Genomic DNA, 26,941 nt, shown 5'->3' on the forward strand with positions numbered 1-26,941 from the left:
CCAGCTTGCAGCACTGAGGCCAGGATCCTGGCGCTGAAAGACAGATGCACGGTTACTTCAGGGTCACTCTGTGACTCAAGGGGCCGCGGCGAGACTTGAACCCAAGACCCACTGGGGCCTTGCAAACCCACGCTCCGTGGGCGGGGCTCCCAGGGTCGCCTAGGCAACCGGCGTGGGCCACGCCCAAGCCCCGAGCCCCGAGGCGGGAGGAGGGAGGGAGCGCACGCTGCCGGACGTCTCGCGGGGCTGAGGCCACTTCCCCCAGCACCTCCCCCCGGCTCCGCCCCGCGGAAGTGCTTGCCGACATTTTCGAATGCTGATTGGTTCTCTCACGCGGGGGCGGAGCCCGCGGTAGCGCGGTGCGTACTTCCGGCTGCCGGGTTGACATGAAGAAGCAGCGGCGGCTAGGGCGGCAGTAGCGGCGGGAGTGGAGGTTTGCAGCGGGACTCAGAGCTGAGAGCGCGGCGCGGCCTAGAGCAGCAGGCGGTGCAGTGGGCCCAGGAGGAGGCGCAGCAGCCGCCCTGGCCCGTCATGGAGATGGAAAAGGAGTTCGAGCAGATCGACAAGGCCGGGAGCTGGGCGGCCATTTACCAGGTGGGGTAGCGCCCCGGAGCGCGGCAGGCCCCTAGCTTAGGCCGCGAGAACCTCCCTCTCAGACCCCCGGGCCCGGTCCTCCCTCTGGGTCTCACTCTCCGCCTCGGCCGTGCTGCGTGAGGATTCGATCCGACGGCGGCAGAGGCCGGCCTCCTCTCTCTTTGTCCCCCGGGTGGGCCTCCGTCTCTCCGGGGCCTCTCAAACCCCTTTGATTCCCCACCCATCTTATATCCTCCAGCCCGGGTGACCCCTCAAGCCTGGAAGCCACCGGTCGGTGCTCTCAGCGCGAATCCCTCGCACCCTGACCCCGCCCCCCTGCTTATCCACTCTTTGTCCCCTGGGGTTGATGGAACACCCCCACTACTTCCTTTCCTAGACTGGACCACCTCAGACTCTCTTCCTTTGTCTCCCTGGGGGAAAGGGTTACTCCCCCCTCCCTCCTTCACATTTCCTTTCCCCTCGTCTCAGTGTGTGTCAAGTCCCAAGGATGACAGTCCTCTTCCCCCTTCCTGTTCATTCATTTAGCGAACATGAATTGGCGTGCCTTTTCTATGCTGGGCATGGCGCTGGAAGTAGTGTTTGCAGAACAAGACAGACAAGACCCTATTTCTCGCGGAGCTTAGAGTCGAATAGGGCCGTCAAACCCATGAGCAAATCATTTCAGATTGTTACAAATGCTGTGAAGAAAACAAAACACCGTAACGGGGTAGAGTCACTGCCTGGAAGGTGGGCCACCTCAAGGGGGATCAGGGAGGATCTGTCAGAGGAAGAGACTTTTGGACTGTGCGCTGAATGAGGAGCAGCGGCAAGCCCTGAGATGATCAGGCCAAAGCGCTTTTCAGCCAGAAGACCTGCAATACTCACTCTTCTGGGGCCAAAATATTACCCTTTCAGGCAGGAAACAGGGAAGGTTAACGTTTTTTGCCCTCTCTAAAATAGCTTCTTTCCCCAGTGAGCATCTTATCTTTTTTTGCCCTGGCTGAGATAATCGAGTCCTCCCAGTCTTCATCTCCTTGTGGGTTACGTGGTTCATAAATAAAAAAGTTAGAAAGGTAGGGTTTCTCACCTATCGGCAGCATCAGAATAACAACACGAAAAGGTCTGCTTTCATAAGCAGCTAAATTCTCTAAAGAAAATACGAGCTTCTGATTAAATGTCATTGCGGGGGTTGTGAGAGGATTAACCAAAACCACACTCGGTATTTTAAATAGGCGACGGACAGAATAGGGAGATTTTTGTTACTTGTGTAAAGGGAGAATGCATTTTATTCTGTTTTCAGCTTATAGTCTCAAAAGGCAAATTGTGAGATCCATCAGCTGGTAGTATTAAAGTCTATTTTGAGCTCCACTTAAAAAGGAAAAAAGCTTTAAGCAGTTCTGTGGTATGCTTGACTAACAAAAGCCTTTTTTTGGCAGGCCTGGCTTCATGTGGATTTGCATCAAACTTATCTGACAGGATTCTTCTTCCTAGGACTGTAATGGATATTAACTTCTGATAGGCTAATATTTGTAACCACTGTAATCTGTATAAGTATGCTGAATCAATATATGAAATTTGTACTCTGTCTCATCTCTGAGTTAATTGAATGAATTCCACTAGTAACTTTGAGAATGTGTAGACAAATTTTCTTTCTTTTTTTTTTTTTTAAAGATTTTATTTATTTATTTGACACAGAGAAAGAGATAGCGAGAGCAGGGACACAAGCAGGGGGAGTGGGAGAGGGAGAAGCAGGCTTCCCGCGGAGCAGGGAGCCCGATGTGGGACTCGATCCCAGGACCCTGGGATCATGACCTGAGCCGAAGGCAGACGCCTAACGACTGAGCCCCCCAGGCGCCCCTGTAGACAGATTTTCTGCATCAAATCTAATGCAGTAGAGTCTCAAGTGGCTTTAAATGAAAAAATTGTTGGTTCGAAGTATTGATTAGAATATACCCCATCACAAGTGTAGATGGCCTCTAGGAAGCATTGGGGAAAATCTTTTGTTCTGAAACTAAGCTGGCAACAACAAATTCATATTCTAAAAAGTTCTTGGGGGAAAAAAACCACAGTTCTTGGTTGAATTTTATTTCTTACTGTTTTAGGGCAGAGTGGGAAATCCATCACCCAAGCATTGTTAAAACTGTGTTGCACACGCCACCAGCATGAAGCATGTTGGTTTCCCTCATCCTTCTTACGTGTGTCTACCACATTTGAATGCCAGGAGTTAGTCACATTGCAATGTGTTGAGATTTCCCCAGCTTCTTAGTGGACTGTACATTCCTGGAGGTGGTTTCTTTTTATTTTAGACAATTGTCCACTATAGGCTTTCTCACCTACTGTACAGATATTTTTCTTTTCTAAAATTGAAATCAGAATCTCCTCTCCTTTTTGAGTTTGAAAGTGGCTCTTTATTGGGCAACTGGGGCATTTTTTAAAAATGTAGAGTTCAAATGACCTTGAGTCTAAAGTGGCAAATTTCCCAAAGTGCGTGTCAGTTTACCAAAACCGTTATTTTTCAAGAATTCAAAGAAATGTGTGCATCGTTGGCAGAAAGTAGAAGTAAAAAAATTAATATTTTATAGCATGTCACAGTGAGGGCAGCCTTCTACCAAAGTCATTTTGAGCTTGTGTAGTCTATTGTGATTAGAAAAATAATGTGTAATTTTGGTTTAAAATTTTGTAAATGAGGCAGTGCAGTTATTTCTCACTATACTTCTTTCCTAACTAAAGCAAAAAGATGCAAAAACTTGGAAACAATTGGGAGAAGAACAAAGGGTGAAGTAGACTTTGAATGCCAAGGAATGTGGTGGCTTAGGAAACAAATGTTTCAGGCAAAGATTCTGTGCTATCTCAACTTGATAAAATGAGCATAACTGTGTTTTTAATTGTTAATCGCATAGATACTAATCAGCATTTAGATATATAAACAGCTTTGATAGCATATGTAGATAGATGGTTTTTTTTTTTTTTTTAAATATTTTTTATTTATTTATTTGAGAGAGAGAATGAGATAGAGAGAGAGAGCATGAGAGGGGGGAGGGTCAGAGGGAGGAGCAGACTCCCTGCCGAGCAGGGAGCCTGATGCGGGACTCGATCCCGGGACTCCAGGATCATGACCTGAGCCGAAGGCAGTCGCCCAACCAACTGAGCCACCCAGGCGCCCTAGATAGATGGTTTTAAAAATGGTTTTCTGTCATTTAAGCGATTGTGTGCCTGTTTTGAAAAGTGGAAGTAATAGTAGCCTGGAGTTTGAGTTGGTCTGGCTGTCCAGAAGAGGAAAGAGATCGCAGACACGGGGAAAGGGATTGGTTTTCAGAGCCGGAATGAGAGAGGAGAGGGCTGGAATGAATGAAAATAGCTAATGAGCTGCCCTCCGTTCGTAGTTTAAGGTTTGGGTCAGGTGTTTTGCTGTTTGTCTCATCTCCAGTTCTTTGATTCTCTGACTCTCTGTTCCTATTTTTCAGTGTGAATGATGTGATTGTTTCAGATAAAGGAGATTGCAACAATAGCTCATGACTTGAAGTCAAGATTTATTCCGTGTCAGAGGCAGGCTTTGTAAAGTGGGCCACTCTTCCGATTGACATTTGTTTTTATAGCTGCTTTTATTATGAAATATGATCGAATGCCTGACTGGGTTAAAACCATGTTATAACCATAGTTCACTCAAATTCCTTCCTGCTGTACACAGCTTCTATTGTCCCAGTCCAAGCAGATGAATATTAAAATTTCCTAATAATTTTTATATCAATACCATTCTCTTCAGAGAAAAACTGTATTTTGTGCAGGGGAGGAAGATCTATACACTAGGACTCACTTCACTTAAAAAAAGACAAACTGAAATGACATGGAGAGATTGGGAAGTTCTAGTCATCTTGAGTGACCCATTAGATCTAAATGTTCTTGGGTAGCCCTGGTTTGAGTGAACTAAATTTAGGTGTCTGATGACCATTTTGGAAATGGTGGGAAGACCTCTGTAATTGTCTGGACTCAAATTAACTGGGAGCACAAGTAGAAATAGTGGAGGGGAGGACATTTTGCTATTATTATGTCTTTGGCATCCCTGGCATATTTATAGGTATACTTTGGTACTTTTGGAAGTATGTAAACTGTATCAGATGTCTCTCAAAAGTGAGCCAGGGAATCATGGTGATGCTGACGATTTTCAGTTGCCAGTTGATCAACCTTTGGGCTCCACAGCCTCCTCACTGTGTTTGCGTTTTAGCATGAATGGCTCCCGCAGACCTATAAAAATACCTGGTATTGAATAATGTAATTGAATGTATAGTGAATTTCATAATAGAAACACATTTTTAAACATGCCCTGTAAGGGTTTTTCAGACTATAAACTGCTGAAATAATTGTGCCTTTTCTTTTTCACCCCCGTCCCCCTTCTTGAGTTGTCTATTTTCTGATCTTTAGTTTGCAGAATCCTTTTGGCAGTTTTTGTCCTATGCCATGGTTTTATTAAGCAGGTACTTTTTTGTAAACCTACCCTTCGAGCCTTGCATATTTTGTGCAAGCTGGTATTCCTCCCTAGTGTTTATGTTAATTTGTTCATTTTTGTTACTTTGTCAGTTTGTTAATTTGTTGGTTAATTTGTCACCAACTAATACTGACAAATAGGCTGGGCGTGTTTCTTCCTACTGCCCATGTTCTGGGGGGAAAATGGGAAGTCTAGCTGGGTCATTGTTTCCAGGACAGTATAGTTTGGTACCAGTCATTTGATGTGCATGTTTTGAATATCCATGAATGCTGGGGATAGTCCTTGATTCCCTCTATACCACATTTCATTGATTGGCCACCCTGGCATCCTTTCTACCACTACAGGGGTCTAGGTTCTCAAATCTTCCTTATGAGACACTTGTCATTTTTAGTTTCACACCACAGAAACGAGGGAAACTGGTAACAAATTAATATGGTCCCTTCACAGCTTCTTCACATCTTCCCCCACCCACCGTGTATATTTTTGACATTATCCCTAGAATAATTGTGTTAAAAAACAGACCTGAGACTATCACTCTGTTGAACTACTTCTAGGGCCTTTGTAGTCTCTGTAAGGTCCAAACTCCTTAGCACGGCAGCCAGGTTCCAGCCATCCCCTCCCATGTACATTCTGTTCTAGCCACACTAGAAGGTACAGTGTCCCCCAACATCATCCTTAGCTTTCACTCTTCTATGTCTTGGCTTAACACTTTGTCCAGGCTGCCTTTCCCACAATCTAGCTTGCGTCTCCCAGCTCAAATGTGTGCCTCCTCGCTTTGGCTTTTGCTCTCTCCCCTGTGTGTGTGTGTTTCCAGACAGCTTCATACCTCTCTCATCTAAAGCCCTGCTCTTAAAGGCACTGTTTCTTTCCATCAGGGCCCGTATCCTCTGGAGTCCAAGCTGTTGAGGTCAGCTTTTCCTTCTTTCATTCATCTTGGTGTCCTCTGCACCTGGCACAAAGTGCCTAAGAAATATTGGGATAAAATTGGTTGGCAGGACTGTGCCAGGCTCTGGCAGTATGAAGACGAACAAGACCTGTTTCCCAACTCCCATTCTAGGTGGGGAGGGGGTGGTAGAAACAATTAGATTAGCCTGCATTAGTAGTACTGATAGCAGAGGTCACTCTTGGAGAAAATCACCACATTTTAAGGTATGGCCTTAAATTTAGGCAATTTAATACCACCTGCCCTGGTGGCTTGGAGGAAAGGCTTGACTTCTTACCTACTAGAAGCTGATGCCAGCAGTTTGTTTTATAGGAACTTTACATTTAATAACAAATTTGTACTTGGACTGAGAGGAACTTAATAGGAAAATTGGAGGTGCTCTAAGAATTACTGAATTACTCTGTCCTCATCCCTCTTGACTTGTTCTCATGTGCCTTCTGGAAGGGCTTTGCATGTGGTTGGTTTGTAAAATATTTTTGATTATGGTTCTCCATAAAGTAACAACCCTTACAAAGTCTGTGATTCCCCCCCCCCCCCCCCCGCCAAAGTATAAATGGTAAAGGCAAATGTTTTTTGGTCTTTGATCAGACCACCCTTCGGGCCAGGAGAGTAGTTGAATCTTTTGCTTTTATTTTGGTCCCAGCTCTGTCACTAACTGTGCTAACTTTCTTCTTCAGTCCCTTCCTTTGTAAAAGTGATCCTGGCCTAACTGATCACTGGGTTCACGTCAAGTAATAAAAGTCTTTAATGTACTCACAAAGAGAATTTAATGTTCCCAAAGTCATCCCTGTAAACACTGCAGTGGTTACTCAGTTTTGTAAGGTGTGGGTGTCGGTGAGTACAGTTAGGCTCAAAAATTTATACGAGTTCTGTGAGTATAGTTAACGATTCAAAAGAATTGAGTCTTTTTTTCCACAAGAAGTATTAAACATTTTTAATCAGTAGGGTTCATTTGATTTAGTAATGTGGGAAAATGAGTAGCACTGACATATGCAGTATGCTTGCAGTTTTTCTCTAAGTAGCAATTGGGTGGTTTTTCCTGTAAAAGATAGAGGAACTGATTCTTGAGAATTTACGAAAGATTCAACCCCAGCTAGGTACCCGAAGGGTAGCTGCCCTTTATGATGTAATTTTAGAAAGAAACCTACATCTGGTCTAAACTTCATTTGAATAGTATGATAGTTTACACAGCTGCCATGTTTGAGAAGAAAGTACCTAAGTCTCCAGCATTTTAGAAATAATACTTTGTAGAAGTGGACTTCATAGTTCACTGGCTACTGCCCTTTTAGCTAGGCAGCGTGACATAATCACGGGTATCTTACTAACAGTTTATAAATTTTGAATGTCTGAAAACTGGAAACAAGACCACTTCACGTGGAAGATTTTTTTCTGCTGTAATAAATAGCCAAAGAAAAGTCTAGTCCCCCATATCCATTGATGGGATGTGGTACGAGTCACACTGCAGACAAAATAACAACTATTAATAAATGATTTTTGGTCTTTTAAAAAAAAAATGTGACATGATTCAGTTTGCAGTTCTGAATGCTTATGATTCTAGTGAGGCAGTTTGTTTTCCACGTTGCCCATTGCTTCCTACTCTGAATCTGGTACTGTGCTGGGAAATTCAGGTTCCTGATTGAGGGGTTACCACTTGTTGAAGTAAACCTTTGGACCCAAGTGAACTTGTGTCCTAGGGTCCTTCTCTCCTACTTGCAGAGGCTTCCCAAAGACTGAGTGGGGCATGTTTTCTTTTACAGATGAAGAAGGAAAAACCTCGGCTGTTTGTGGCTTTTGTGGGCAAGCGACACCACTTGCAAAGATAAGATGAGCATAGCAAAACTAGGTTTCCAAAATTGTGTTTTTTAAATGTATTAGTTAGTGATTGGAGAAGGAAAAAGTCTTCCTGATCTGTTATTCTCATGAAATGTTTTTCCCCTGACTCTTTTTCTTACTTAATGGGCTTCTTATTGGTGCATCTCTTCCTTTTGAGGAATCTCATTTTAAAATTGCCACACTAAGTTTCACTGAACAGCTTTGCTAGTTTTTATTCTGATGAGTACTGATTACTCAGAAAATTATACACTATGGTGAATTGCTTACAGGAAAGCGAACATCAAGTAATTATTCCAAATAGTTGGAGTTCTCTTAAGAACAAGAGGTTACTTAAAAATGCCTGTGGATGAAATCACTTCTGAATATAACTTCACTCAAGAGAACAAATAGGCAAGCTGCATTTAGCGTAATGTGGTAAATCAGCTTTAAATTCCCTTGATGGTTAAACATTTGTCACTGTTATATTTATCTCTTTTAGATTTTGTCCTGCTTCATTATTCAAATAGGGCTTAGTTTGCTTCTGCAAGGGCTAAGGAAAGAAATGCCTTCACTAGGTCATAAATACTCGTGAAGCTCACTTTTGCAGGGAGAGAAGGTGCCTCTAAGAAGATACTTCATGGTCTTCTTTGGGGGGGAGAGTATTTTGTTTTGTGTTTCTTTGTTGTTGTTTTGCTTTGTTTTTCCTCTGATTGGGACTGTATTTTACAGTGTCTTAGAGTCAGGAGCATCTAGGAGCATCGCTGTTATTGTTCTCCACGACCTGGATACCACCTCCCCGTTGCCAGGGTCTTTTGGGTCATCCTCCTCCGGGGTGGGGTCAGGGGGTGCAGTGAAATGGTGCAAGGTCAGGAGGTTGCATTAAGCCACATCAGGTTTACTGGCTCAAAGCCACATTTCTGGAGCAGTCCCCCGTGCACCCGGTGATTTAGCTACGCTAGGGTAGCTGGTCACGTCTTTTGAACAGTCCTTGAGAATCCACATCCCTGTGATTCTGGGTTTTAACGGATCCTTTATGTACCCATGATGGTACCATTTCTAGCAAAGTATATTAAATATTCCTTCACATTCCCACTAACAGTTTTTCTTAGCATACCCTGCAAATAACTAGTGTCGTAAGCGGTATTTGATTTCATCTGTTCTTGCCGCAGCACCCAGGTCTGCTGCTTTCCCTTATTTTTCTGCCTGCTAGGAAGAATGCTTCTGAGCGTTTGAGTGAGGACAGTATTGAGCGCACAGAGGTTGTTGGCAGGTTCTACCACACCTTTCCTTAACCACTTGTTTCTGTCTTTTGTGAGCTTGTGTTCTCTCCAGAAAACTTACCAAAATATATTCATCATGCAGAGAGAATCACTGTAAAAGTTTAACAAACCTAGTTGTTTTTTTGTTGTGGTTTTTTTTTTTTCCTAAATGAACGTGTATTTGTCAACTGAGCTTCCTTTTGCAACTTGCTCCACTATTTGATGACAAGAAACTTTTGTGTTTCCCAACAGACTTTGTTTGCTGAAAGATGTTCTTGTTGAAAGTAGGAAATAAATGGTTTTAGGAGATGGAGGCAAGCTTCGGTTTGAAGTAGGAGTCTAGCGTGTCCCTAGTTCTTGGTGTGAAGTGCAGCTGGAGATGGGTGTGGTCCGTCCTCTAAAATTTCCTATCTTCAGTTTGAGGAGGTGGTTACCATTCTAACCACTTAAGAACTGCACGGTACATGCTGTTTTATTTACAGGGCAAAACTTAGCTCTAAATGTTCCCCTTGTACTTGTCTTCAAATTAATAAATGTCATTTTGGGGGGATGTTTACATGTCAGGTCTGTTTTAGAAGGAAGAAAAGATACAGCTGAAGTTAAAGGCATAAATTGGCATCACACCCTTAGTTTTGTAAATGCCTTCCTTTAATGTTGATTTTTGTAGGTTGATCATAAGGAAGTGATAAGTGTGTTAGGTTATTTGTGGTTTGAGCTAATTTTAGTCTCCTGTTCACAGCTTGCTTTATATCCTTTGACATTAAAACATGCTTTCTAGAAAGACAGATTTCGAATGTAGGACACAATCTATATTCTCGAGTGGCCTGCATTTCACAAAACACTTCCTCAGTACTTTGGAAGTTGGACAGTTGAAGCATAGTAACGTTCTTTTAAAATCATTAATTCCTTTGCTTAGTGACACCTACTTTTCCAGTGAGTGAATTAGATTCTTTCATAGAGGTTTGCAACTCTTGCTCCAAGCTGGTGGCTAAAAGGGCACAGTTAATATTAGAGGATTTTTAAAAGTGCATGATTGACCCTGAGATGTACTATTGAAGCTAGGCTTTGGTTGGCTGTGTATCAGAAACCTTCCCCACCCTGTGCCCTTGGTCGATAGGGCCTTTTGCTCCCAAGGGCTGGGCCTTAAATCTGTCCCCAGTTAAGTTCACATAGGACAATTGTGTTTCCAAGCTTTAGTCCCAGGCTGCCCTGCTGCCACCCTTAACCAACCACCCTGAACAGACCTCTCCCCAGGGATCTGTGAGGTAATGGAAAAAGACGGCTGGGTTCAGGCTCTCGGTTGGCCTTCGACTGTTGTGGGACCTTGAAAGAGCTACATGCAGGATGTGTAAAATGTGGTGATTAGACGAGATCGCCTTACAGCATGACTCGAAGCTAACATTCTACAACTGCAGAGTCGCGCGAGGAGCCAGGAGAATGGGGCAACTTTTCTGGAAAACTTGGGGCTTCGTGTCCTACTCTTTCTGGATTTGGTAGCTTTGTATGTTATGTGATTCCCCCTTATCTAAAAGTGAGATGGATCTTTACTCAACTTAAAACTTTAAAAATCCGTTATTATGTCCTTAAAAATAATTACAATGCCCAGTGAGAGCGTAAATCAGATTATTTTATAAAGTTACTGCGTACCACATTGATGAATGTCAATGTCGTTTCCTTAGAAACTTTCCTTAGAAATCCTTTTTATGTCTAAAAAGGATTATTGGGTTTTGTAATTGGACTAGTACCTCCCATTCAAGGGAGAAATGCACAGTCTGATCCATGTTCTACCCTCATTCGTAATAGAACCCATTAAACAGCTAACATTTATTGAGTTCTGTTTCTGTGCTCCAGGCGCTGTGCAAAGTGCTTTACATGCACTACTGTGTATTATGCATCATAAATTGGTCTTAAATAAGCAGGAAATGTTTTAGGAGGACAATTAGGTGTCAGAGCCTTGATGTTCTTCTCTGCTTGAGATCTCCTGTGTCCTGAATCCAACTTGACAGCAGCATTGTGGCCATGCTCACGCCGGCGCACAGCTGCGAAGAGAGACAAGCATTGTGCGAAGTCTCCTAATTTATTAGGACATAGAGAGTTTGTAGATTGAGACCTTTATCCAGTTTTCTGTCCTCTACCCTAGAGGTCAGACTGGCCACCCGCAGTCCTATTTTGCAGGGTCCACACTGTTTTTGTTTGTTTGTTTTTGTTTGTTTTTTAAGAAGAGTTTAAATTTTTGTCATTGTTTCTGAATCAGGAGAAGTGACATACAAATCTGGATTTCTGGTCTTCTCTTGAAAAGTCTGAGGACTATCCTGTCTGAGCCTACCTTGGCAATGGTCTGCTAGGCTGAGGGGCACCACTCCTGCTGGATGGACACGTGTGTGTTCTTCAGTTTAGCACAGCTCCACGGCGGGTCACGCTGCCCTCCCTTACACGAACCACCCAGCCCTTGGATGCTCTTGAGTTTGCAGCTTCTAGTCTAAGTTGGGTTTTTTTTTTCTTGGCATTTGATACTAGTATTAGAATTAAGATGATTTAAAAAAGATGTTTAGCCTTGCTAAGTAGCTGGTATACTGTCATTAGGGAAGATCAAAGCGAGGGAAGACTAGCCAGAGATAAAGTTTGGTGGCTAGTGTGAAAATGCCTAGGAGAGTGCCCTTGACATTAAAATCCAGGATGAAATCTTGAACCAGGTGCTTCTTCCCGCCCTTCCCCCTTTCCCTCTTCATCTTTAGCCCCCTTCTGCTATTTTGAGGAAGTTGGAAGCTGCCACCAATTTTTTCCACCTTGGGCGCCTGAATGTAAGTGTATTTTTGTCCCATGTTCAGCTATTTCCACGAACTATTTTTGATGACCAACATGGAAATTAAATTGGGACTTGATAAAAAGAATGAGTTGCCCAAATATGCTTGCATTGAGAAACCAAAGAAGTAGTGTTTTTAATGACTCGTTTTGTGACTTGGTTAGGGATGATACCATTTGTCATGTGTGTCTGAACTCATGATTAGATGACTTCTCTACCTTACTCTGTCAAGGAATGAAATAAATGGTAGCCATGAAACAAGTAAAATAAATATACAGGTTATAAAGAATGTGTGTTGTTAAGGTCTCTATCCCTGTTCAGGAGTAGAAGGACATGTTATATTGTAGGTCATTCTTTTCCTTTGATCCTTCTTGCATCTGTTATTCCACAGAGGTATGTTGTATATGACAAATGAGAACAAACAATAGACAGGGAAGATTCTTTACCATTATTAGACAGTCAAGGTCTTTGTTCTAAGTTTTGTACCTTTCCCCCCAAAGCTGAATCCCAAAAGGGGATCCCAAAACCAGCTCAGTGTTTTAGTACCCCTAAATCATGTGACGGGATGGCATTAGCCATTTTATACTTTTTTTGTATATGTGAAATGAAAATCAACCTAAAAGACCAGTTTCTCCATGAAGCTTTTCATCCACCCTCATTTCCTCTCTGTTCTAGATTGTAAGCTTCTTGCAGGCAGAGTCCATTCATTCAGTCACTCAACAAATACATGAACAGCTCCTGGGTGCTAGGGCCTCACTAGACAGTGAGGGTAAGTGGTGAACAAGACACACTTGGTCCTCACTCTTAGAAGCTTCGTAGTCCAGCCAGCAAAGGGGCTGAATGGAGACAGTCCCAGTTCAGAGTGGTAAGAACTGTCACAGGCCTGGGCCCAGGGCATACTCAGAAGCAGTTAATTGGCATTGAGAGCAGGAAAAACAGATGGGGGCGCTGTCAGGTAAGGATAGCCTATAAAAGTAATGTCTAAGTGGAGATCCCAAGAGCAAGCAGCCGCGAGCCCCGTCCGTTCTCCAGACCCCTAATCTGGGCATGCTCCTCCTCGCCCTTCATATTAAGTGTTACATTACCTGTGTTTGAAAGCATGGGAACATACTTAACTTTCTTTCTCTTCAGTTTTAACCCTTCTTCCATCCCCATACAATGCACACAATTCATGTGCATTGTATACCCTCCCATACATAGTTTCTTTCTCCCTTCTTTTCTGTTTCCTGTGCCATTACGTCTTACCTTGACTGCGCTAATGGCCTCTGAACCCGTCTAGTAGGATGGCATAGTGGAGGTTACATCATGGCATTGACCGCATGCCCCCCTGCAGCGGGGTCGTCTGTGGAGATGTCTTCAGGAGGAGGTTTGTGTACCATCAGCTTACAGCCCGAGAGCGTCCCCAGTGTGCTGCACTTAGTAGGCAAGTAAATGCAGTACTCACTGCAGTGATTGGTAACTTTGGTGTAAAGAGTTTATGCAGATCCTCTTTGGTCTGTACAACTAGCAGAATTATTATATATTTTAATAGGCCAAATACTTGAAGTATAAGCCTGACTCGCTAAGAGTAAATTGAAAGTATGTGGTCAGACCCCTGATTTGCAGCTGACACTATGAGAATGAAGGTCTCAATTATTCATTGTGAATTTTAAAGGATATTTTTAATGATGTTGGCTGACTTACCCCATTATGTGGTCTGTTTATTAGCAGTTTTTGGTACACAGATGGCTTTGAGTGATTCTTTCAAGTCAAGTACCTTATAAAATAACTTAAATTTGCTGATAATTATCCTACTTTTAAATGGCTTTGTAATAGGCTTTAATTTTTAGGCATTTAAACACTTTGGATATGATTACAAATTCTGAGACTACGATTGCTTAAGTTTAGACACAAAAATGTTCATCTGAGAAATTCTGAGGGATTTACTGGTTACTGCCTGTTTCTCATTCACGTGCTTACTATGCCTTCCTTGCCGTATAGAAGGGGTCAAAATTGGTATCTGCAAACCCTCTTCCCTTTTCCCTTCTTCTAATTCTAGCTGTGAAGTTTACGTGCAGAAGTTGTCCTGCATGTGATAAAAAATAGTCATTGATTACTAATTAAATACTTGAAAAGGAGAGTTTTCTTTACCAATAGATGACTAAGTAGAAAAAAAGACATTTTGACTATTTCTCCTTTAATGGTGAGCGGGATGATTAAGCATGTGCGTGCATGCCCGTGTGTGTGCATGCGCGCTCGTGTGTGTGCGCGTGTGTGCGCGCGCGCGTGCGTGTTCTGGTTTTGTTTTGAAATCATATCCATGTCTGTAGAACATAGCAGAAGTAGATGTATGGAGTAGAAAAAAGAATAGTTCACAAGCCTCTCAACAGAATCCCTAAAACATAGCCATCAAATGGACAAAATATTGCAGGGAGTGGCAGGGGAGGTACCATTTTTAAGGTGAAAGTGAATAAGAAATAATTATAAAAAGGCACTCTTTATAGAAGTCCAGACTCTGGATAAGACCCCTGGTTCATTGATTTGCTAAGGAAAGTGAAAACACTTGGGGTTGGAGGGGAGATGTAGGGGGTGTGTGTATCTTAATCGTAGGAGTTGGTCAAGCTTTCCTCCTAGTCAATACATTGCCATATTGGAGAGGTGTTTAATTACTTGCCCCCCCGCCCCCCCCCCCGTCTCTGCCTCCTCCTCTTCATTTACCGGACTCACAACAGGGTCTTCTGTTCCAAGGCTGCTGTCGCCCCTGGGCCATGTCAGTGTTCATTTGGGCAGGCTGCCCAGCATCCCCACCTCATCCCTGGAAATTGCATGTCCCTCTCTTTTTGCTACCTCCCTCCCGTAGGCAGGCCTTGGTCCTTGCGATCTCCTCTCCCTTAGACATCTCAGACTCAGACCCCGTGCTCTGCAATCTCAGCCTCCTGTGCTTCCACACTCCCCTCGCTCAGTTACTTCCCCATTTCTGGGTTTTCTCCTCATCCAGATTTCCCAGCCCCAAGTCCTCTCTCCCCTTCTTACACAGTGGTCATGACTCCTGAAATGCTGTCTCGCCAACATTCCTAGCCCTTTTGCCCATCTGCCCGCTCTCGGCTTACATGACCAGCTCTAGCCCTGGACCAGCCTTTCTCTCCCCGCGCCCAGGCCCCCAAGTGTTAAGGGAAGAAAATCTTCTAAGTGGAGAGAATCTCCCAGTCTTGCAAGGTGAGCCACTAGAAATCCAGTCTTCAGCCTAGATCTGTCTCCCCCCCAATCCCTGGCTGTCAGATGTGAAACTCAGCTGCCATCCTTCCTACCTCATTTCTCTCACAAGAAGGGACCCTTCGTTCCCGTCTGAGGCAACCCTTAGGTCTGTGCTCTTGACCCCTGCCCGTCTCACCTGTTCAAGGCATCTTGCCCTAACAGGTTAGTGACCCTGTAGGCATGTGTCCTTCCCCCTCCCTCTCTATTGTCATCTTACTTGAACCGTTTAACCATTCTCAGGCTTCCTCCAGCTGTGACTCTCCATCCAGCCACTGTTCTTTAGTTTCCTTCTCCAGTTGAAGTGTTTGAAATAAATAGGTCACGGTGTCCATTGTTCACCTTCCAGTCACTTTGGCTCAGGGAAGTTAGACTCCACCCCACCAAGCCACTAAAATAATTCTTGAGAAGGTCACTATTAGTTTCCTTGTTGCTAATCCAGCGGATTCTTTGCATCCTTATCATAGTACCGTTTAACACGGCTGACCTCTGTTTGCTGCTTCAATTTTCTCTAACCCCTGTTTCTTTAACTTGCTCTTTTTTCCTTTTTCTTTCTTTTTATAGCTTCTGTTTCTCTAGCTAGTCCTTGATCTCCCTCTACTTCTGCAAGGTCATGGTTCCCCATAGCTGGGGTGCAGCGTGATCCTCTACTGGGGAGGTTCCTCAGGGGTCTCCCCACACTGCCCCTTTTCATCTGACTCTTTTGTTTCTTCCGGGGCTGTCTCAGCTATTCACTCAGGAAGTAGTAATGGCCCTTGAATTCAGAGCATGCACGTACACATTCTTGCACTCTGGTGTGGCTTTCAAAACACTTTTAGTTCCTGAAATGGTATGCTCTCTGTCTCTCACAGAGCCTTTACATGTACTGTTTCCTCTGCCTAGAACATTCTACCTTGCTAATTCTAGTTCTTCCTTTCAGTCACATCTTAGGCATCCTCTTTTAGGAGCTTTCTCTGATTTCCCCTTTCCCAGATCCAAGTTAGGGACCTCTTACAGGTCTTCCCATGACCCTCATATTTCCCTTTTCATAGCATGTTGTGTGGTTGTACTGTAATCATATCTCCTCTTCTTTAATTGCCTGTTTACCAACCAATTTCCAAGTCATCTGTCAAGTCTTAAAAGAGTCAGGACTGCTTTTGTCTTAGTCATTTGTATCTCTTAGTACCCATTATAGTACCTGGCATATAGAAAGTGCCCAATAAGTCATTCCTGAATGAATAGATGAGCTGTGCTATTTAGAATGTTCATGAATTGGGGTGCCTGGGTGGCTTAGTTGGTTAAGGGTCTGGCTCTTGACTTGGGCTCAGGGCATGATCTCAGGGTTGTGAGATCGAGTCCTGTGTCGAGCTTCACGCTCATGGGGGAGTCTGCTTGAGATTCTCTCTCTCCCTCCCCCTTAGCCTCCCCCCCCCCAAAAAAAAGAAGGTTCATGAACTGCTTGATAGGGAAGCATCGAGTTTATAGTATTGTGGGAACCATGTGTTACTGACCCACCATCGATTTAGCACACACTTTGTTTTCTCTATATGTTTTATATTAATTTTCTGTGTCTGACATACCCTCCCTCCCCGGTAAGATTAGAAGCCCCTTCTGAGGGACAACCATGTATAATTCTGGGTGTCTCCCTCAGAGTGCTTTGTATGTCCTCGGATTTAATTTCATTGGGGGGCCTAAACCCAGATATGTTTATGTATACACATACACACATACTACACTTAGTGGAACAAAGTCTCATCTGTTATCTGTCCTTGTCTTCCTCAGCTGGCCCGGTCTCTGTGCCATGCACAGACCATGCCAATCTGGAGGGGCAATTTCCCTGTGGCTTATTAGCTGTTGTGTTCCAGCATGCTGGCCAAGTATGAGAGACAGCCGTGGTATGAAAGTCTCCCTCGCTCAAACTTCATAGGCTTGGTAGCTGGGACTGACCAATGCTGACAGGAAATAGAGGCATTTATTAAAAGCCAGAGAGTTGTCAACTTGCAGGAAGCAAAGCTCTTGTTAGCATATGATTTTGTGGTTGGTTTGGTGCAACTCTGTAGAAGTAAAGAACTAGGCAAGAATGGGGGCTGTGTGCTTGGGTCTCTAAAGTTAGATCCTTTTTCCTAAGTAAATTGCCTTTAGAGTTTCATTTGTTTGGAATTTCCTGAGATTTGGATCTTGCCAGAAAGTTCAGAGCAAAAAAAATTCTGGGCAGGTGAAGCATTTGCATCTGAAACGAAGTCACTATTTTTGTTTTTCACTTTTTTCTTAACATATTATCTTTGGTTCAGCCCTGAAGATTATTCTATTATTTGTGGATCTTAACCTTTCCCTCTTCTTCTGGATCTTACGAAATAAGCGGTATTATTTGAATGGAGAAGAGGAGGAGAGGAATAAAAATAAATGTGAAAGCCTTGTTTCTTGCCTGGGCAAGCTCGGCATTATAGCTTGGAGCGGAATGACACATCTAGTCTGGTGAAGAAGGGATACTTAGGGTTGGTTTGGCTTCTTACTGTATTTGATTTTTTTTTTTTTTTTAGGGTTTTCTTTTAAACTGGAATTTTTATGTGAATGTAATCGAATTTAGAATAGAAGCACTTTTATAATTTGCAGAGCACTTTTTGCAGAGCACCTATTTTAAAAGTGTCATTATGGTAAACGACTTGGGGCGAGGATTGTTCTTCAAGTGAACTGAGAGCTCCCCCCCCCCCCGCCCCCGCGTGATTAAATGGTCGTAGAGCAGACCTCTGACCCGAAGGGAATCCTGCTCTTCCTGGTCCAGCGGCCTTTCCTCCAGATGTGTTACTTTCCTGGAGCCCCAGGATTGCCTTTCATCAGAGTAACTGAGTCTAAACGGAATAGAGATTTCCTATTAGATTATAGCACTTGCCTGCCTTCATTCTGCTTATGTCAATTAGAGCAGCAGATCTGAATCCTCCATGTTAGCTACTGAGTTAGTTTGTTTTTAAGTAATCTCTACACCCAGCATGGGGCTTGACCCTGAGATCAAGAGTCCCCATGCTCTACCGACTGAGCCAGCCAGTTGCCCCTATTTACCGAGATTTTTAAACCTAAAAATGCCTGTAAACAAGGTTGAAGGGTCAGAGGTAGAACAGTTAAGAACAGAGTAGAAACAGCTTTAAAGACAGGGTTGTTGGTAGGAGTCTTATAAAACGTGTAGAAGATTGTGTGGGAAGCAATAAGCATTTGTGTTCCAGTGTGTTGGGTTTAAGCATACTTATTCAGTCCCTATGTTGCAGTCTGTGTGTCACTGGGTCCCCACCCACAATCGTACTCTTTGTTTTATTTTCCCCCTTCTTTGCTTCCCCTCCTCACCACCCCTCCCCCCCCACGGCTACCTCAACCACCACTAGCAATTACCGACATGTTGGATCTTGAGGCTGCTTCCCTATAAGGATACAGGCCACGTGGTGTTGGCTATGGACATGGTAACCAAACTCTGTGGGTTTGCTCCTGTGTACCTCGTGACGTTTGACTGCCTGCGAACTAGCAATAAACTGCCTCTTGTGTCTGATCCATCTGATGTTGCTCGCTGCCTCTGCATTTAGGGTGCATTGAGGAGGATGGATGATAGAAGCAAGCACAGGCTCAAGCACGTTGGGAGGGGTGTTAATAAACAGCCGGCACACTAACTACAATATGCCTGTGGACTAGAACAGGGTCAGTTTGTGGCAAAATTTTGTGTTCATGAGTTTTGCTTTTTGTTTTTTTAATATCCCCGTATAGTCCTTTTTAAATCGACAGGCCTGGATAAAAGCCATAGCCAGTCTTCTGTGTCATGGAGGACCTCAACATTTATTACCATCCAAAGCATCCCCTTAAATCCTATTTGGGTCAGTTCACAGGAACTATGTTCAGATGGATGTTTCTGTCTGGCGTAGAGTCAAAATGGTAACCAAGCGTGAAAGTACAGACAGTCCCTAATACACAAATGTGTCTGCTTCAAAAGTTTGAAAGTTGGTTGTCTGGTACTTTGAACATAGTTTTCTATAGAAGCAGTGTTATAAATAGTGATTAAGTTCCAAGCTCACCCATGGAACCTTTTTAATCAGTACACCTGAAATATTCCTGTTAATATGATAGGTACTGTCCCCCTAGAGTTAGTGTATGTGATAATGATTAGTGTTTACACAATAATAGTGATTTTACAAATAAGAACCATTCCGGATTCCATCTAGGGGGTAATATGTATGTATGTGTATGTGGGGAGGGCGGGTATGGGTATGGATTAATATCTCCCTTCCCGAGCGACACTGGCACTCCACGTGATTTTGCTCCTCGCTGCCATGTAAGTATGGACTCGTGTGGATTTTGGAGGCAGGCTGGATTCAGGGATGCAGGGGGTAGATAAGAGCTGAGAGGAACATGGTTAGGCCAGAGTTTCTGGGGCTGGAGAGCGATGACAGCTTCTAGGGACTCTTCTTGAGCCTGGCTCTCTCTTCCTTACCCCCTTTTTGCTTTCCTCTGGGGTCCCCAGGCATTGGCCTGTTTTTTCCTTGGCTGCCATTTTGTTGCTTCTGAGCAGGGGCTTTTCCTCTGGTCTATAACCAAATACCCTATCCGTCTCCTGCTTTTGGAAGAAATATATAGTCTTTTTGAGGTTTTCTAAATTAAATGTTGCGGCAGAGTTATCACATGTTATTTTTGCTGTGAGAAATTATAGAATCCCAGATGACTAAACTTTATAAACCAAATGAATTTCAGTCTCCTTCTCCTCTATTGTATATCCCATTGCAGAAAATAACAGCTTTTATAATTAACATCGCCTCCCTTGGTTGCAGTTCTGATTTCTGATTCGTTTTCAGAGAAGACCTTTCCATGACAGTCCATGACCTGATACGGTGCACTTCCTAGTTACCCCCTCTAAAACTGTCCGCTACAGTATTTCAGAGACCAAGATGTCTTCTGCCAGGAGAGAGGCTAAACCTTAGGGTAGGTCTTGACTGTGGTCTCTTACGGCAGGTCTTGACTGTGGTCCCTGACGGCCTGACTCCTGTTTCACATGGTACAAAGACAGTCTGTCTTTTTGGGCAAGGACCAGCAGCACTAGGCAGTCTAGCAGACGGGACCTGGGAGGGCTGAATGGCGCAGCAGGGCCTGGCCCCGGAAGTGTTGGGGGAAAGCGTCTCCTCCAGGCCTCTCCTCTCCTGCAGATACTACATCCCTCTCCCTGAACACACAGTTCAACCTGTACCTCATTTTTGTCCTCCACCAAACACTACCAGAATGCTCGGACATTGGGCTGTTAGCTGATGGAGAGAGCAGGCCTGAGCGTTCGTTCCTCTTTTAGCAGCTCACACTTTTAAACTGGCTGGTGGAGACTGCAGAGCTGGGGCTTCTCTGCTTATTCATACCCAGCTTTTTGTCCCTGACTTGATGGCTGCTATTTCCCTTCCGAGCAGAAAGGGACACCATGCAGTGCACACCCGGAAAGGACAGTTTGATGTACTGCTTCTGAAAGGTTCCGTCTGGCATCACTGTAATCAAGAAGATGGGTCAGGTGGAGCTGAAGGAGGACCGTGGCGGCTCCCCAGATCTACAGATTGGTCCACGAGTACATTCTGGCATAGTGCGATGGAAGTTTCTGGCGTTTTTTTCCCCTTAATCATGGGCACACTAGAGAGTCAGGGCGGCGGGGGAGTGGTTTGTCTGGTTTATAGAAGCTGTCACAATGGGTCTTGCTTTTTAGCAAATCTTATCCAAATGGGACTTCAGATTTTCTCTCTGTAATTTACTAGCATTTCATCTGAAAAATGTGTAATTTGCCAGAAAATTACTCAAGCACTTGTCTTTTTTTTTTTTTTTTTTTTTACCTGTGCAAATATGCTGCATTCTTTTAAAATGGGATCAGCAGTGGGATACCCAAAAGATTTTATATATTTTCTAATACATTCTTTTTGTAGTAAATAGGTTTCTGTAGACTTTCGCATGCTTTTTGAGGATGTGTTTTGTGATGTAGACCACTGCTTTATCTTGTCTTGTAAGCTTGATTTTTTAACCACTAAGAATTATTTTTTTTCTGCTGTGAGAAATCCATTGAGTGATTATAAAATCAGTGGATACTTATATTTACATATCTATCCTTAGCGGCACTAACTCAAAAACCTAATCTTCAATTCTCTGATGACCTTTACATCCAACTGATGGCCAAGTCCTCCACCTTCATTCTTGGATGTATGTCTGAACTGCTTCCCTTTCCTCCTGATCTCTTCCCGTGATGGCACCCAGGCCCTCCTGGTCTCTGGCCTTTTCCAGTTGCCTTCAGCTGCTTTGCTCTCTTGGCCCTGGTCCACCCGAGGAATCCTCTGCCTAGGGGGAAATCAGGATTTGGTTACAGAAAGAAAGCCACTGGAAAGAACAGCCATCAGCTTCTGATATGCCAAATAGTGTTTTTTTCCAGCATGCTATTCCTTTTTAATACTTAGCATTTTATATGAAGTAATATTTTTATTCCTTATGTATATTTATTTTCTTCTTAGCTGGCATGTGAACCCTCTGAGAATATGGGATCGTGTATTTCACATCTTTTGTGTCCTCAGTACCTGAAGTACGTAGTGTCTGGCCCAGCATTGCCTTATGGACTTGCATTGCGCACACATTGAACCTTCCTTAGTTAAACTGGACATGGTGTCATCCTCCCTGCCCCCACCCCAAACAGAAAGACATTCCTTTAAATACTGCATTGTCCTGGCAGACCACACCTTTATATCCTCTGTAGGGAAAGGGAGGCTATAGTTGAAAGAGAAACAAAAGAGGTTAAGATCTGGGCTTTAAAATATCTGAGGCTTCTATGCTGGCAATTGAAGGTATTTTTTCCGAAGTTAATCTTAATTGCATGTTGTTTTGCTTCTTGCTAACTATAGAATTTAGTTGCTGTATAGGATTGGATACTTCTGTAAATCCTTCAGAAATGTTTGTGGAATGAAATGAACCATATGAAGGACTCAGCACTTAAGAGTAATCTACCTAACAATTATTCTTGAACAGAAGAATCCTCTAATTTTCCCTGTAAACCATTATGACCGCCATCTATAAATTCATATAAATCATGCTGGCATGTAATTCATCACGAGTTTATTGGGCACCTGCAGGTGCCAGGCAGTGTGCTAGGCAGTGCCAAGGACAGGAGTGATCAGGAACATAAACCTGTGGTCTTTTTCATGGTCCTAGGAAGGAGACAGCATGAAACCACACAAAGGATTAATCTTGTGGTGGAAGTGCTGTGAGAGAAACATAAGAGGTGCCAGGAAGGGGCGCCTGGGTGGCCCAGTCGTTAAGCATTTGCCTTCGGTTCAGGTCATGATCCCGAGGTCTTGGGATTGAGCCCCACATTGGGCTCCCTGCTCGGCGGGAAGCCTGCTTCTCCCTCTCCCACTCCCCCTGCTTGTGCTCCTGTTTTCGCTGTGTGTGTCTGTCTCTCTTTCTGTCAAATAAATAAGTAAAATCTTAAAAAAAAAAAAAAAAAAGGTGTCAGGAAAGTGTTGAAGATTGGGTTTTAAGCTGGTTTGAACAGGTCACTGAATGGGTATAAATGAGGCCCAAAGGAAAGGGTGGGCGAGCCTTTTGGTTAGAAGTGGCTTAGCAGTTTTCAGGAACACAGGGAAGGCATGCGTGGCCAGAGTATTGGTCTCTAGAGTATATCACCTCTTGAGATAATGACTCCTGGAAGTTTATTTATTGCTAGAAAGTAGGACTTCCCCTTTGATTATGCAGATTTTAAAAATTAGGGATTTGCTTTATAGTAGAATCCTGTGATTTGTTGAACAGTCCTGTATTTACTTTCCTCCTATTCCTTGGGATTTTATAAAATATTTTTTAAATGTCCAAAGTCTTGATTATATCCTTTCAACCTTGTTAAGAATTCTTATATTTCTAATTTATACTGTATTTCATTGTAAAGTGAAAACAAAGAATAAAAATTTGCTTTATCCCTGTCACTATACAATATAAGTACTATAAACATTTTGTCTGTATTCTGCCAATCATTTTTTCAGGATTTTATTTATTTTTTTTAAAGATTTATTTATTTTAGAGAGAGCATGCAAGCACAAGCAAGAGAAAGTGTGAGCATGGGGGGAGAGGCAAAGGGAGAATGAGAGAGAGAATCCCAAGCAGGTTCCCCTCTGAGCACGGAGCCTGACTCGGGGCTTAATCTCACGACCCTGAGATCATGACCTGAGCTGAAATCAAGAGTTGGATGCTCAACCAGCTTCGCTACCCAGGTGCCCCTAAGATTTTATTTTTTTAAAGTTTTTTTTATTTAGAGAGAGTGAGCAAGCACACACAAGTGGGAGGGAAGACAGAGGAAGCGGGAGAAGCAGATTCTCTGCTGAGCAGGGAACCCGATGCGAGGCTGGATCCCAGGACCCTGAGATCATGACCTGAGCCGAAGGCAGATGCTTAATCGACTGGAGCCATCCAAGTGCCCCTCTAATATTTTATTTTTAAGGGATCTCTACACCCAACATGGCACTCGAACTTCTAACCCTGAGATCAAGAGTTACATGTTCTACGGACTGAGCCAGCCATGCGCTCCTGTCAGTTTTATTTTTAATTGAAATTTTTATGGAGATAATTGTAAATTCATAAGCAGTTGCAAGAGGTAATACAGAAATCCATTGTACACTTAGTCCAGTGCCCCCCATGGTAACATTATGCAAAACTAGTACAGTATCACAACGAGGATTGTGACATTGATATAGTTTGCCCATCTTATTCAGATTTCCTCAGTTTTACTTGTATTTATTTGTATTGTTTGTTCTCTATAGACTCTTGTATTAGTAATACTATTTTTGATGCTTTAATTATAGGGTTTTTTTTATTCTGCCCTCAAGAAGCATCCCCTCCCCTAATCATACATCCCTGTCATGCCCCTATGTGTTTTCTCTAAACCTGTTTAAGAAAGCAGCTACCTACCTGTAAAAGAAATAGATTGAAAACAGAATTGTCAGTCTGAATGTACTTTACCAGTCTACTGGTTGTTTATAGACTGTTTAGCTAGTTTATAGTTTCTGACCTGGCTGCTGAAAGATACTCTGGATTGTTTCTAACCAAGAGAGAACCACTTAGTGCCATTCAGAATGGACTGAAGTATTAACAATGTCTGAAAAACGCCTGACAGTGATAAAAATGTCAAGTTGCCTGTAATTTAAAAAAAAGCAGAGTAAGTAGAAGAGTAAACATATAGGGAAAGTACTAGTAACAAAGGAGGCTTTGAGATCTTTGCTCTTACTCTTGAGTGAATATTCTCAGGTGATAACAGATCATCTGACTATCCATGACTACTACTCTGTGGGACAAATAACCAAGAAGATATGCACCACCCTGGTTGTTACACATGTGGGCAGTTGATTTTCAGTGGTCATAGGATTTTCATAGGTGATCTGGTTTTCAGTCTTGCTTGGATTTTCTAAATGAGAATTTTTCAATTTGGGCACATAAAAAGGAAAGAAACAGTAGATGTGTGAAAAGGAAGTTGTTTTAGAGTGACTGAGTTCAGAAATCATGAAGAGAGCAGGAGAGAGAGAAGCCAGGATGGTTGATGTTGCTGTCCAGTTGTATGAGATAGCTCCAAAGCACATCGAGCAGATAGTCGGCTGGAGAAAAATTAAAAGCAGGAGATAACTGCCAAGGGACTTTATCCAAGCAAATGGAAAAGGCCCAAAGAGAAAAACTAGTTAGTTATGATTGTGAGGTTAGAGTTTGGACAGTGAGAGAAGGCAGGGAGCTCTTTCTGTCCAGAATAGCATCTGTGGAGGTTAGACTCTCCCTGATAAAAAATAACTGTTGAATTCTAAGTGGCCTTACTTAGCAGCTCTTAACAATTAAAATGTAACTGTAAAGTAAAATGTAAAACATAAGAATAGAAGGAAGCTACTTAAATAGGAGAATTTATTTTTTTTTTTTATTTATTTTTTTTTTTTTAAGATTTTATTTATTATTTGAGAGAGAGAGAATGAGAGACAGAGAGCACGAGCGGGAAGAGGGTCAGAGGGAGAAGCAGACCCCCCGCTGAGCAGGGAGCCCGATGCGGGACTCGATCCTGGGACTCCAGGATCATGACCTGAGCCGAAGGCAGTCGCTTAACCAACTGAGCCACCCAGGCGCCCTAAATAGGAGAATTTATATCTCAAACCTAACTTGTAAAATGCTGAAGTTATTTTTAACTTAATCCAGCTTTCATTGAACATTATTTTGGAAGTTCTAGGTAAAGTAATAAGATAAGAAAATTAAATTATTGCAAAAGTATAGGGAGAGGCAGATTTAGTGTATTTGCTAATGTGATTGAATACTTAGAAAATCCAGTTTAAAAACTAAATGAAGGCAGGTTAGATGGCTGGATTATGAGATTATATTATAGGATAACATGTAGAGTGTGAGCCTGTCTGTGTAAAAGCAAGCAGGAAGCATTCATGATTTATGTTTGCATGTGTTTGGAGAAAAGTTTGGAGGAGTGGACACTGACTAGACTGTTAACCTTGATTAAGTTTTTTTGTTACATCTTTGTATTCTCTGCTCTGGCCACGTTATTTTTATAATTTTTGAGAAGGAACTTTATAGATGGTTAAGTCTTTTGGTGTTTAAGAATGTTTGTATTTTCTAATGATTCCTTCTGTACCAAATCTTTATTGTGTACCCTTACTGCCCTCCGTGTTTGGCTGTTACTGTGATGGCCTTCTGTGAGCGGTACTGATGTACCTGTGGCCATTTATTCCTGTTCCCTTCCTTCTTCCCCAGGATCTTATTTGAGCTACTCTCAGTTGATACTTGAAGATTCTCAGTCGATATCCATAGAACCCATCAGCAAGATTAAAAACTCTTTCCTCCGTTCTGCCTCCCATACTCCCTTTTGATAGTTGTACTCTACGTTATTACACAGTGCACGGTCTCCTTACCACCATCCTTGTGTCTTAAATCTACTAGTAAATACGAAAGCTGACTTCCCATTCTTCCCAGAGTCTCCCTTATCATTTTGGTTGCCTGATGCTCATTCTCTACCAGATTTCTCAGGAAAGATTATGGAACAATATTCTGTGAATTGATGGTGCATGTTCTTAACAGCCTTTAAATTTGAAGGCCACTTTGCCTGAATATAAAAATCTTTGGATCACATTTTTTTTCCCTTAAGTAATTTAAATACGTTACTCCATTATCTTCTGGTACAAAGCATTGCTGTGGATGTTTGACAACCTAATTATGTTTCCCTTAAAAGTCACTGGGTCTTTTTGCTAGATTCTCAAAGGATCTTTTTTAACCTTTTATTTCAAAGTCTGATCATTTATTAAACCATGCCGTGGTTGCCATTTTCAGTCATTCTCCTCCAAAAATCAGTGTATCTTTCAGTGAAGAGTTTCAAACCTTTTCTTTTTTTTTTTTTTAACCTTAGTAAAGTCTTGATTTAGAGTTTTCAGTATTTCTTTTCTTACATTGCTTTGGTTTCCTTTTTCAGGGACTCAGCCTGTTATGTCTGTGTTTGATCTTCTTTGCCTGTCATCTGTTTCTTTCACTTTCTCTCAAAAATTTTTAAATATTTATTTAAAAAGAAATTACTAGGCACCTGGCTGGCTCAATCAGTAGAGCATGCAACTCTTGATCTCAGGGTCATGATTTCGAACCCCATAATGGGGGTAGAGATTACTTTAAAAAAAATATATTAAATGCAGCTTAAAAATTTTTTTAATTATGGGGCACCTGGGCAGTGTAGTCGGTTAAGAGTTTGACTCTTGGTTTTGGCTCAGGTCATAATCTCAGGGTCGTGAGATCGAGCCCTGCTTCGAGCCACACAGAGTCTGCTTGAGATGCTCTCTCCCTCTCCCACTCGTACCCTCTAAAGAAGT

At 42.8% G+C, this 26,941-nt stretch overlaps 1 protein-coding gene across 4 annotated transcripts in view; it reads left to right on the forward strand.

Moving 5' to 3' along the window:
• Positions 1–355: 355 nt before the first annotated feature.
• The window catches only part of PTPN1 (protein tyrosine phosphatase non-receptor type 1), a 66,148-nt gene continuing 39,562 nt past the window's right edge, over positions 356–26,941 (forward strand). For 3 of the 4 annotated variants that reach the window (XM_078057300.1, XM_078057299.1, XM_078057303.1), the window contains exon 1: positions 356–594. Coding sequence is in view for 2 of the 4 variants with exons in the window: in XM_078057299.1 (XP_077913425.1) it covers positions 532–594 (63 nt within the window). In the remaining 2 variants the exon portion in view is untranslated. The remainder of the gene's footprint in view (positions 595–26,941) is intronic. The other variant, XM_078057305.1, reaches the window with a different exon arrangement.

The sequence above is a fragment of the Halichoerus grypus genome, chromosome 10 (genome assembly GCF_964656455.1).
Source record: "Halichoerus grypus chromosome 10, mHalGry1.hap1.1, whole genome shotgun sequence".
NCBI classification, from domain to species: domain Eukaryota; kingdom Metazoa; phylum Chordata; class Mammalia; order Carnivora; family Phocidae; genus Halichoerus; species Halichoerus grypus.